The sequence below is a fragment of the Rhipicephalus sanguineus genome, chromosome 2, assembly GCF_013339695.2.
Source record: "Rhipicephalus sanguineus isolate Rsan-2018 chromosome 2, BIME_Rsan_1.4, whole genome shotgun sequence".
Taxonomy (NCBI): Eukaryota; Metazoa; Arthropoda; class Arachnida; order Ixodida; family Ixodidae; genus Rhipicephalus; species Rhipicephalus sanguineus.
Genome location: NC_051177.1, coordinates 14740654 through 14754371, shown reverse-complemented (window position 1 = coordinate 14754371; position 13718 = coordinate 14740654). Strand labels below are relative to the sequence as shown.

At 46.3% G+C, this 13718-nt stretch overlaps 1 protein-coding gene across 1 annotated transcript in view; it reads left to right on the top strand.

The window, feature by feature from the left end:
- Positions 1-269: 269 nt before the first annotated feature.
- The window catches only part of LOC119381056 (glutamate receptor 3), a 105153-nt gene continuing 91704 nt past the window's right edge, over positions 270-13718 (top strand). Inside the window, 1 exon segment of the mRNA XM_049412206.1 lies at positions 270-1050. Coding sequence (XP_049268163.1) covers positions 945-1050 — 106 coding nt within the window. The 5' untranslated portion in view covers positions 270-944.

Genomic DNA, 13718 nt, shown 5'->3' with positions numbered 1-13718 from the left:
ATGCTACGCAGGGCTTGGCGACCAACCTCGTAAAACAGAAAATACGTTCAGAGTAATATAACTGCATGAATGCGAAATTAGCTGGCATCAGCGTCCGCGCGCGAGCACCTTCTGCTGAATGAATGTTCCATAAGTCGTCCGAAAAGAAGACAGATGAATCCGGGTAAGAGCAAAAAGAAAAAAAAAACATTCGCTCTTTTTTGAACGGCACGATGCCAACAGAAAGGCGGCACCCAGGCGTCATGCATTGCGTGCCAGCAAAAAGGAGCAACGTAGGGCACCGTGGAAAGGCAAAAAAGAAAGTGAGCGCTCTGCAGCGAACGCCTTTTGCGGAGCGCTTGTTGAGGCAGGCTAGAGTCGCTGCACGGGCCACTGCGCGACTGCGGCTCGCACTCCGCCGCCGCCATATTGCTGGGGACGCTCCCTCCTCTCCCGAGCATCGCGCGCCTTTGGGGAGCTCCCTTCCTCTGGCCACACCCACGAGCAGGCTCCCGTAATGGCGGCCGTCGTCTCCCCAGTTCGCCGCGGCGGACGCCACTGAGCGGACTCCCCGTCATGCAAACCGCGCTCTTCTGAAATCGCGGCCGCGGTCGAGGCTGCCTTGTGCTGTTTTCACGGACGCGAGTCGCGTCTTCTTCATTTTGTAATTCAAAGTGGTCGTCGCTGTACTACGTGAATCGTTGGAGGGGGAAAAAAAAGGGAGCGCGAGAAGAGGCTGCCCTGTGCTGGCCGTGTGCCGTCGAATATGGGAGGAGACACGGTGAGCCGGCCGCCGATGGCTGCGCGGTGACGGCGGTCACCAAGGTGTGCTCTTCGTCACATCCCTGAGGGAAGTGAGTGTTTGTGTGTGTGTGTGTGTGGGCTTGTGTCCAGTGCCGCGAAGGAAACGCTTTCACAGAGATCGTCGGTGCCCGTTTCTTTGTGGAAGCGCCTGTATGCTTGCCATGGGCTGCGTGTTGCGAGCAGGCCGTCGGCAGGCCGTTTCCTGGGTGCCACTCTTCCTGCTGGTCCTCCGCCTTCAGCAACATGCGGCGGACGCGCTCAAGATAGGTAAGCCAGCGGGAGGAAGCATGTGTAATACTTCGACGAAAGCATCATCGCCGGCTGCTGGTTCGCAATCTTTATGGATGTCATCATAAAGGTGCTCGTGTTCATAAGGGTCCCATGAGTTGCAACGATATTACCGTTTAAGAACGCTCCAGAAAGGCAGGCGTGGGAAAATATCACAATTTATTTTGCATTGTTGCCATCCTTTATTTGACGACAGCTCGATGGAGTAGACGTACTGTGGCATCCTATGAGAGTGCGCCGTGATTGCAGCTTCTTGTGCTGCTGTTTATAGCTAATATGCAGTGAGGACCCCCTCCCTCCCTTCCGTGATCGAAATCTTAGCATCCTAATTACTAGTAGTATTTTTGCCACATGTCCTATACCGCTGAAATGAACCTGGTGTTAGCAAATTCAAATTTTGGGCACAGCCACAATTTTATTTTGCATGTGTACCTCCTGCAATACACAGCTACTTCGGCTATTAACCCCCCCCCCCCCTTTTTTTTCCCCAGAGAATATAGGAAAACTGCGAAAACTATGAATCTGCAAATGGATGTCTGCTCTCCCAGATTATTGTTTGTGCTTTGCTTACATCATTGACAAGTTTTAAGGTGTATCACAATTTCTTTCGGTGATCGAGCGTATACTCTCAAAAACGAAGCCACCCAAGTGAACTGAAGCTGGTGGCGAGTCTACTGGTTCGACCAGGCTGCGAACGCGCTTGTGCTCCGCGATTTTGCTCCGGAACTCCGGCTGAAGAAATGAGCGTGCTTCATATCCCGTGTATTGTATTTAAAACCAACAAATGCAACAGCATGTAAGCACGATCTTGAGAACTTCTCAGCCCGTTTAAATTAAGCATGCAAATCCTTTTTAACCTTTAGGCATTACTACAGTAATGCTGATTCTGCAAGCGATATGTAGCGCAGACACTTCTTATAATCAAGTAATCCATTACCGCACTTCTGCAGCGAGTTTCCTGGCCTAAGTTCGTTGTATGTTCGGGCGCTGGAAATTGGCGGAATGTCTTGTGGAACACCCATGCTATACGAACCAACTTCTAAGTTTGTTTCCTTTTTCAAATAAAAAAAGGACACAGAACTCTTCTGTAAACGGAAAAAAAAAATAAATAAGTGAACGCATTGAAGTCAACATCAAACGTTCACAAACAAAAATGTCTGAGATGCTCAATACTTCCGCCAGCTGGGCGTTCTGCACCAAGGTGTCCAGCCTATAGGAACATACAGCTGTTATGGCCGCAAGCAGCCAGTGAAAGTAGCGCACCATCCACGTTTTACAGCGTCTGTATACAAATGAGCGTTAAAGTTGCGTGTTTTCATACAACTCCTCGAAAAGGATACCCCGCGCGAGTTGAACATGTTCGCTATCAATTGTTCTCACCAACTGACTTTGCATTCTTCATTTCGGTTTGTTAATAGAAGTTCGACATGCAAGAATTGATTACGGATATTATGCAGACGAGGGTCCCAATGTCTGACGACTGCTGCGGAACCGTTGGTGAACAATGAAGATTCGTACATAACAGGAGCCCGTAGGCTAAAAACAGAAGACATTAACAAACGTATGGATAAAGTATACAATTCTCTACAGGAAAATACTTATGTAGATAGAAGGAGAGAGAGAAACAGATGTATGTGAAACATTGTAAAGCATTGTATGTAAGTACATCCAATGCTATAAGAAATGAATTAATATCGTACATAGCACAAAAGATGGAAAGCATAAATAAACAGCAAGAAACTTAATAGATCAACGAACTATTTAGAGGAAACAAAGCTTTTTTAATTAGACTTTGAATGGATCCAAAAACGAAGATGATTAATGTGAATAGAGTAAGTGATTCCAAAAGTTAATCGCCGGAAACGATGACGCCATTTTTCTGTTGGTGTTACACTTAGATAGTTGAAACCTAAAACTGCGACCAAATCTAGTGCTGTTAGTATTAGAGAGCAACCAAGAGTCCCTGAGTTCATAATAAAGTTGCTTGTTACGCAATTTCAAAAACAGAATGATTGAATGTTGCCTAAACAAATCAGATATAGGAAGAATGAGGTTACCCTGAAAGGTCGCGGAAGTATTGCAGTCAGAAGAACTGCGGGCAATTATGCAAGATAGCCTGGTTCTGTATGTTCTGAGAGTTATACTTGCTTTCCCAGAAAGTAATTCCTGTGGGAGCCACGTCCATCACCCAGCTACTATCAAAGCTACACGTGGTGCGCACTGGCGATGCGCGTGGCCCACTCACTTGGTTTAATGGTGGCAGCCGAGACGCGGCGCGGGCAGTCGGCGGCGGACACAGGGTTGCCAGTCTGAAAACACAAGAAATAGCCAGGAAATTGGAAAAACTAGCCGAAAAGTAGCCAACTTCAGCCAAGCATAGCAAAAGTAGCCAAATGTAGCCACGTGTATTTGGAAACAAATTTGATGTTCTCATTTTAATGACTAAATGAAAAAGTCCTTTCGACTGAAATATAAATAAGTAGATCACAAGCCATTCAAAATCAATATTACACAGATTAAGGCATAAATTATAGGACTTTAGCAATCATTTCTTGCAGGATGACAAAGTTTCTTGCACTATTGCAAAAATGACGCTCTCTTCGCGCGTCTTGCATGACTTTTCTTAAGAAGGACCAGATAACGATGATAAAAATAATGTATACGGCATGAGTGTACTTAAAACCGCAGTTGCTGCGGTTGAAGCATAAGCAGTAGCCGCTTTCGCAATAATTTCTTGCAAGATGAAGAAGTCTGAGCAGTTAACAGTGCAGTGTCACAGTCCGTGCCTGATACTAAGAACTACAAGCAGTTCATCGGACCTTCGGTTTATAATTTAGATTATTGCAGAGCGCCCTGGATGTGGAGCGCCTTCAATTGTCCTGTGCCCTTCCAATTATACGGCTTGCAGTCGTGTTCATCAAAAGGGGGCCAACAATTTTTCCTGACCCCCAGCTACATATCCAAAGGCCGTTTCGTTCTTTTTTTTTTTTTTTGCGCGCGAGATCTCCTTCACTGGCAGGTTATGAACGTTTTTTTTACTATTTATTTTGTCGTCTTCACCATTGACCCTTACCCCTGCATAGGCAACTGGGCCATTAATTTAATTAATGTTGATTCTCAGCGAGTGCTAAATTCAATTTTGGGAGCTGGAAGCGCGCTTTGGCCGCCATGTTTTGACACCACATACTCGAACACCAGCGGCTGCGACGTCACCAGATATTGATAATTCAGCTCAAATCGAGGGAAGGCGAAAGTAGCAACAAAATAGCCAAGTAGCCAAGACGTTTTTTCTGCCGCCACCGGCCTCAAAAAGTAGCCAAATTGGCGCAAAGTAGCCAAACCTGGCAACCCTGGGCGGACAGGCAGCAGTGCCGGGGGACCTTGAATTCTATACGGCGCGGCGAGGGGCAAGTGCGGTGGCCTCTGAGTTACTGTGCAGTTTTTAATTCATGTTCCTACTAATAAATGTTCTGTTTTTGAGTTCCACCGGTAGCGACCTCGGTGTCCTTGGTGCAGACGGCCTCGAAGCCTTCATACCATAGTAGGTGATATACACGGACCAGGGGCGTAGCCAAGGGGGGGGGGGGGGGGGGGGTTGGGGGGGTTCAAACCCCCCCCCCCGAAATTTTTCAATTTTGCTTGCGCATATATACACGCACACACCAGGCACGTAGGCAAGGGGGGGGCCCGGGGGGCCCGGCCCCCCCCCCCGAAATTTTTCCAGCCCTCTATATTCCCAGGCAACTTTTTTTTTTGTTTTTGCCATAGAAAGATTGTCTTTCGAACAATTAGGCCTTGGGCCCCCCCCGAAAAAAAATCCTGGCTACGTGCCTGGCACACACACAAACGCACGCACGAACATGCATAATGTATGGTTGAACCACCCCCGAAAAAAATTTCTGGCTACGCCCCTGACACGGACGCAAAGATTCTGAAAACATTCCGGCACTTCCTACGCATTGTGGGCGTCGATGACATGCGAAGCAGCCAGCGGCGCTCACAACGTCCGTTGTATTTTACTGTTTCGCCGACCGCGCGTTGCGTTCATGCATATATATCGTAAATGTTTTTAAGTGCGGAGCACTTCAGCATACCATAGTCCTGTATGGCATCACGCAGGCAAAACCATGTATAGCATAGCCATGTAACTATGGTATAGTAAGGGTGCGAGAAAGGGAAGTGAGCGTGAGGATGAGGAAACGCAGGAGGGGAGAGGGTAAAGCATAGCACAGCCATGCATAGGAAGCATAACAAGTTGGCGGGAAAGGGAAGTGAGGGCGAAGAGGGGGGAAAGGACGAATGGTGGGTAGCATAACCGTGTATAGCAAAGGGGTGGAAAAGGGAAGATGAAAGGTTAGTAGGGGGAGGGTAAAGCCAGCATAGTTATGTGCGATACAGAATAGCAAGGGGTGGGAAAGGGAAGTGAGGGTGAAGAGCAGCTTTTTGTGACAGCTCCTATCTCTCCTTTCTTAAAGATGAATAAACTTGATTTGAAGAGTGGTGTGCAAGTGAGGAGGAGGGAAATGGTATAACATAGCATAGCCGTGCATAGTACAGTATAGCAGTTCTACTGAGCAGCGTATCTGAGTATGGCTATCTGACTATCGTATTTATGGCTCAGTTGCACAGCTCAAAGCGAGCGTTTAGCGCTATCTGAACAAGCACAAGAAAAACATTAGCTATAAGTGGAACTTTCGGAGTATAAAAGATATGTATAATGCCTTGTTTATTGGCTTTATGCCAGAAGAAACTCTCTCTGCCTTGGAAACTGCCTGAGCCTCTTCGAACGGATCGTCGTAAAATATACAGATGCATTTGTGTCTGTCAAAAATTTTGTTCCTGAGCAAAATGCTGTTGAGGAGTTAAACTTAATCATTTACTTAACCGAAATTTCTCGTCTGAATATGGCGGTGAAGGAAAACGTCATTGTCGGACGTCCTACGCCATGCAGGCGCAAGAAGGCGGAGATCCTTGGTGCCGTCTCCAGGACACTTTCTGCGCGGACCCAGTCTTCCATCAATGCCTGTCTCGCGTCCTGTGTGCATATAAGGATGAAAAAAACTGTTGCATGGGAAAACCCGACTCGAATGTGCATCTAGACGAACTTTTTCCTAGAATTGCTTTCGCCAGGAACAACACTACGACGACTAGAAATACGCATATGTACAAATGTGCACTTTAAAGCAACACTTCGTCTTTTTTCCTGTCACTTTGATGTTTCGTGAACACAACAGAACATACCTAAGACCCCAAAATCATGACAATGGCAACTATAGCTACCTGCTCGCTCATTTAAATGGCTGCGCGGGAACGTCAATTTAGGCACTTTGGCGGCATTGTAACTCCGACCTCACAAAAATATTACCACATGTTTTTACAGATTCACTTATAGCACGCACTGGGCTTTAATTCTAGGGAGATTAAAGAAAATGTATGATAGCTTTTTTAATTGCATTTCAATGTATTGCATTTTTATAGACATGCCTTCTCTTATGCATTTTTGGTTTGCGTTTGACATCATTCTCGGCAATCATATTTAACACAATTGGTAAAGTAATGTGTGGCAACACTCCGGGAAATTTTGAAAAGTCTGAGTATTATAGACGTGAAGCAAAATATCTGAAACTACGGTGTTATTGAGCAATGTGCCATATTTGCGATTTTGTTTCGTAAAATACGAGCAACAAACCTGCACGATAACAATATTTGGTAAAAATAAGTTACTCGCAGTGTGCCTAGAAAAATTTTGAGACTCACAGCAAGAATAGTTATATTGTAGGACCTCGTCAAAATCCCATTTTCGCACAATTCGCAAAAAGCGGTTCTGCTGAGTGAAGACTTCCGAATTTTTTAATACTAAGACAAACTTTTTTTTCGCGAGACTAACAATGGTTTCGTGGTCCTGGGGACTCAAGCCACAAAATATATTTTTTTCAGTGAAATGAAAGGGTGTGTGAACACACACTGCAGCGTTTCAAAGAGGACGAGACGCTACAAGGGTATTCAGACGGGGGAGGAATGCTCGGGGGAGACGGGGGGGATTGCGTATCACGTGACCGCGACGTCACGGATTAACGAGTGGGCGTGACCCCCCCGCGCCTCCTCGGAGGAGACGGGGACGTTTTCCCCGAAAGGACAAACGATCCCCCTGCGGTGGGGGATGTGGCGGAATTTCGGGCTCTTGTTTGGCCACATTGTTGCACTTGCTCCTGCAGAGAGCGGCAGTGGGTGTCCAGTCTGCAGCTGGATGGTCGTCTGCAGCTCGTCATCAGCAGCTCGTCAAACGGGTGGTGCAAGCCACCAGAGTAGTCTAGTAACACTGGACTCCCTCTCCGTTTGCCTCGTCCGTGTGAGTGGGGGGCATTTGTGGAGACTTCTCCTCGCGAGCTGACGTCACTAGGCTCCGCCTTTACCCCCCCGAGCATTTCTCCCCCGTCTGAATACCCCTTACGACCATGCCCACAACGACGATGGGCAGGATGCTGAAGAAGCTTGGCTTCAATTAGAAGAAACGCTCTTGGACCGCACTTCTCATAGAAGCGATGCATATTACGCAGTGTCGCTGCTGGTATCTGCGCCAAATAGCGGAGCTGCGACGCCATGGTAGGCCAGCTTTTCCCCCCGACAAAACGTGGCTCAACGCTGGCCACACGGGTGGGGAGAGTAGTCGAGTATGGATAGACGGCACTGTCCAGTCTACGTACGAAACAGGTCGATCTGGTTTGTCGACTGGTTTTCAAAACCCTAGTGGCGAAGGCGGCAGACTTATTTGCACGCAATGCGGCAGCGAATGTGGTTTCGTTGAAGGCGCAGTGGAAGTCGTACGAGCTAAGAAATGCTCAGGCGACTACCGCGAGGAAATGAACGGGGAACACTAGGAAAAGTGATTCTACCAAAGGCTGCTCCCAACGCTACCACCAGGCAGTGTTATAGTCATGGATAACGCGCCATATCATTAAGACAGGACAAAGTGCCGCGCATGAGTAGCCTCAAAAGGACATACAGGCTTGGCTTTCCGAAAAACGTGTTGCGTGGAGCAGCAACATGGTGAAGGCGGAGCTCATGATGCTTGTCGACAGCGTACACGCAAGCGGGGACCGATACCGGGTGGACTGCATCGCTGAGGCTGCTGGTCACCTCGATGTGCGCCTACCTCCCTACCATTGCCAACTGAACCCCATAGACCCAACAAACCACCAACCTCCCGAAAATGTCCCAAAAAGGTTTTGGTGGGACACATACTACTTCCCAGAAAAAACCCTACAGCGCCAAAAAACGTCCCCAGTACGCTTTAGCAACCAGCAATTTACAACTTAGTTGTCCTCCCAGAGACCTCCAAATAAGGGTTTCTCATTAATATATCGGCTCCTGCTCAGAATGACGAAGCTGTTTTTTGTGTGTAGCATCTAGACATCTAAATGCACATACCAGCCGAATTTAGTGCACTTAAATCCAGTCGTGTAGACAGGGGCGGGAGTGGCACTCTGGTGAATACAATTCACCGATGTGCCACTGTCGCCCATGGCTACACCGAGGGATTTAAGTGCACGGAATTTGGTTTGCAGGTGCATTTACACATCCAAACACTGTACACAAAAAATCCGGTTCGTTGTACCGTTGTGCCAATGCATGTCTGTGAAATCGGTGCAAAGTAAACAAGGTTTACTTTGAAAACTGAGTACACTCATTGCGAAATATATTTTAATAAAATAACTATGTAAATACAGAAGCGATTAATTTTCAGCTCATCTTCTGCAGTCTAGCCCAAGTAGAAGAACCTTAGTTGCAGTGCTTCTCTTCTTCCTCTGTTTTTGAATATCTGGAAGAAAGCAGAACCCGAGAAAACAAACCTGAGACACCTACAGCATTGTTGACACTCTGCGTACCCTTCTGCGTGCACTCTGCCATCAAAACTCAGGGGCCGCCTGCCACATACAAAGCGAAAAATTCGGCAGATGCCACGCATTGTCGGAAGGCTGTATTCCATGGCTTTGAGTCAAGCATTACGAGGTGGATCGACGTGTTTTTGTAAGTGTAATAGCTGTATGCCCATCGTGGGGTTACCAGGCACGTCGACAACACTGGCGTTTAAAGGGTAACTTATGGTGCGACGTAACGTCACCTCACACGTTAGAGTACATACGTCAGTATTATCGAGACTAAGTGCACTTTATGGTGCAATCATGTGAATATCATACGTAACTTTCGTTAATGTATTCCTTCGCGCTCGAGCAATGCTTCAATATAGCTTTCTGAATCATAGGAACACAAATGTGATGTTTATTAGACTGCTACAAAAGCGGAGCGAACACTGGAACCACCGACGTTAATCTGATATGACGCCTGTATCGTAGGAGTTCATCTGTAGTGTTTATTGCTTTCTTGTAAAATTAGATACAACCACAATCGACGTTGCACCGACAATACGCCTGCATAGGCAGTTTTCCCAAACCAGTTTATAGACCTGGAGTGGCTCTGTAGTAGAATACCTGATTGCAACGCAGAATTCTTGGCTTCGATTCATGCTGGGATCCTAATTTGTAATATTTCCATTCGTCGGGTCAACGCTGCTGATGTCGGTTTTTCTTAACGCTCTCGCACTTAAATGACCAATGTCTGTTTTCCCCGTTCCTGGGTATCTAAACAGCCAATCACCTGCGGCGCATACTCGTACACCGCGGCCCGTGCCATGGTAAACGGGTATGTGCCACAAGTGTCTGGAGGAAAGGGTTTGACGATGTACTGACAGGATTTTCTCGTTATTGATGTCATGACACGACAGTCATATTCGTCAAATCATCTTACCCTCCTATGCAAGTTTTGGTACCTATACACCAAGTTAAGGAGGCGATCATGAGAGCATCCAGACGTAGGCGGCTAGATAGATAGATAGATACGTAGATGGAAACGCTCAAAGTGCCAAATTAAGGTTTGCTAAGAAATGCTTCGCATTTATTATACAAGTGAATGAGTACAGCTTACATAAAGTAATTTCAACATCAGCAGAGTTTTTTGTTCTTTAGGGCAGCGCATCTTTCGCAGAAGCATACATGCAGGTTCGGCTTCTGAAAATGGGTTGATTCTCGAACCCTATCTCTTCCTCGCGAGTTATTTCCTTATAAAACACGTGGACAAAATCAGCACTAAGCGTCTAGCCTATCAGTTATTTCGCGCTATTCGACTGCATGCTGTTATCTCCTCTTGCGCAGCCGAAAACACACAAAACGAAGTGGAATCAGTTGATCGCGCACGATAGTCATGCAAGACAGGACAGAACGGGCATGCGACTCCATGGCAAAGCAAAGTTGGAGAATTCACAACTCATATATGGAGCAATCGAGATCTTATTTCTTAATGGTGTCACGTGAACAGCCTGCGGACGCCATGAATTGGGCAGAAAAAACGGAAAACGCCAAATATTTCGGTCGTACTTTCTATCTTGAGAGGTTGTTTAGGGCCCTTTAAATGTATTACTCTTCACTTACAGATGCAACCTGCCCTTCAATCAAAACAACTTCGGCAGCTTCCAGTTTCATCAACGTTTTCCTATAGCCACTTAAAGCAACATAACTATTCCTGCCTGCTCTCTTGAGCTGTGGCTAATGCGGCAGCCTTGCATATTCAAAGTAGGCAGTGAATGCATGCATGCTGCAACAAACATGTATGGGAAATGCAAGCAGTGAACAGCTGCTTGGAATAGTGAAAAAGTACTTATGGCCTATCGGTTGATAATTAGAAGTGCGTGATGCGCGACCTCACACATTTACAAGGAAGATAAGGGTAAGCGCAAGCTCCATCTTTCACTGTCACTTTCGTTTGATGTCACTGTCTGTTTCTCTTGTGAGCTTGCGCTTGTATGCTACAAATCAAGCGGAGTACACCGCTTACTGTACATAAGCGTTACTATACTGGTTGCGGCTATACACATTGCACACGGTAACCCTCACTTAGCGAAAATGGGGTAGATGTACGCGCTGCTCGACAGACAAAGCTCGAGAGCACCGCCGAACATGCACTTCCCTCGTGGCAGAGCACGTAGGCTACGAATTATCAGCCTGCTGTGAGCGCAACGTGCCAACTCGACGTTAAGCGCTGAGCGTAGTGGGTGAGCATAAAGTGAGAAATAGGAATGATCAAGCGTAACAACTTCCATGCGCTTTTCGATTTTGCTAATATGCGGGGGGAGTATCTTTAGTCCTAACATGAAGTCGGCATTATCAGCCACATTCACACATAAGGGTAAGCAGAAACTAAGATATGAAGGCTACCGTTATATTTATTTCCCGTTTACATCTCGATAGGGCACGCCTTAGAGTATATAATATTTTAAAAGCATTCTCGCATCTAGTTTGGTTTTTGCATGCAAGAAAGCTTTTAAAATATTAATGTATACACTAAGGCGTGTCCTATCGAAATGCAAACGGGAAAATGATATGTGGGAAAGATGTACAGTTCCGCAAAAAGGCTCAATGCAAGACGGTATTTATTTCTATTCCTACGGTCTCAAACAAGACAATTATGTCACGAATCATCTCAAACGGGTTTTTGTGTTAGGTTTTCGTTGCGCCCGCGTTCCCTTGCGACTCGTCGTAGTGAAAAGGAAACAAAGACAGCAGCGGTGAACTCGTAACTTTGCGTTCGCACGCACTATTGAACTTACACCACTTACACGCACAACACAAATATGAGATTGCAACTTCGTCGCATCGAGATGGTCGTACATACCTTTCGTAGCGATGAAAACCCACAAAAATCCTGCAATCTTGACGATGACTTCTTCACTGCCGCCCGAATCCACAGAGCACACACACCCAACGAAAAACCGCGGCTGCACATCGGATCATGAAGGCAGCGCTGCAAAGTTCACAAAGACGGCAGACAAAGACGACACAGACGAAGCACGTCAACAAGCGCGCATGCGCGAAGCGAAACACCAAGCGCCCATGCTGCGCCGCTTTTCTTTTTCCTTTCTTTTTCACAAAAGTATTTTGCTCCCACAAGGGCATTTCGGGGATCAATGCGGGCTGTTTTGTTTTGATGGTGTTTTTATGAAAATTGGTGGTCCCGCAATGACCTTATGTAGCTCTTTTTGGTGCTTAGTAACTTTTGAGTTGTTTGTATATATCCAGAAAAACGTTTTGCCACTTTTTAAGAAACGTAAATTTAGGAGCTCCACATTCGGGTCATTTCGGTATATCCAAGGGAGATGGTGTGGTTTGTTGGGGAGCTTAGATGGGTGGCGCTAATTCCCATAGAGCTTGTTTACAACGACGCGAATGGATTCGTAGCTACTGCAAACAAGACGTTTAAGCACCTATAGACGTTCAGCCTCTGCTATGGCAAGACTACTGTGATTGAAAACCGTATTTCACAAGTTGAGGATTCAGAGCGGAAGCTTGCGGCTAGAATCGACGACCTCGAAAACAGGAGCCGGAGGCTAAATCTGGTCTTTTTTGGCATCCACGACAATGAGCCGAAAGGAACATGGCAAAATTCTGAACAACTAGTCAAAACGGTATGTCAAAACAAAGTTGGCATTGATGACATACTTATAGAAAGGGCGCATCGGGTGGGAGCATACCGGGAGGGGGAAAATCGGCCTATTGTAGCGAACTTTTCGAGTTGGAAAGCACGTGAAACTGTGTTACAGAACGCTAACAAATTTAAAGGCACGGGTCTCGGCGTTTCGGAAGATTTCAGTCACGCAGTCCGAGAAAAACGGCGTCTTCTCTGGGATTTCACTAAAGAAAAACGTCAAAGCAAAGAATTCCGTGTGCGTCTAAAATATGATAAGGCGATCATAAATGGGGACACATATGTATGGGACTTTAACACAAGGCAACCAGTTTTACTGAGAGCGCCTGCGCGTTCTCATGGCGGGGAATGACATGTGCAAGATAAAACCTCTCAAAGCCGCAACAAAGGCTCGGTTGGGCTCAAAGAATTTTCAGTGCTCCTAGTAAACTGCAGAAGCATAAAGAATAAAAGAGATTATTTTGCCTCTCTGGTTGCAACTGTACAGCCACATGTCGTACTAGGCACCGAGTCCTGGTTAGATAACAGTATCGCTAACATCGAAGTGTTCCCACCAGGGTTTCCAGTCTTCCGCAAAGATAGACACCGGCACGGCGGGGGCGTTTTTATTTTAATATCAAATGGCTTGCCTAGTGAAGAACTTCATTTTGAAACCGATACAGAATCAGTATGGTGTCGAGTGCACTTCCCAAAGGGGCATAAACTCGTATTTGGATCCTTCTACCGCCCACCCGATAGTAAGGAAATTCCGATTCAAAATCTTGCTGACATCTTATCAGTGCTCTCTGATACTGTCTTTTTGGGTGGTGATTTTAACCTCCCAGATATAACTTGGACTAGCGATGGTGCAATAACTAACAAATCACGAATTAATACAAGTTTTAAAGAACTACTTATGTTAAACAATTTAACCCAATATGTTCTCGTTCCTACTAGACAACGAGCTACATTAGATCTTGTCCTTTGTAACGACCCCAGCGTTGTAACCAAGGTATCAACGCAGCCTGGACTAAGTTACCATGAGGCAGTCGTTACAAATTTAAACATTTCAGTGGTCCCGACGCGGGTACAAATCCCACGGCGAGTATTCTTGTACGAGAAAGGTAACTTTG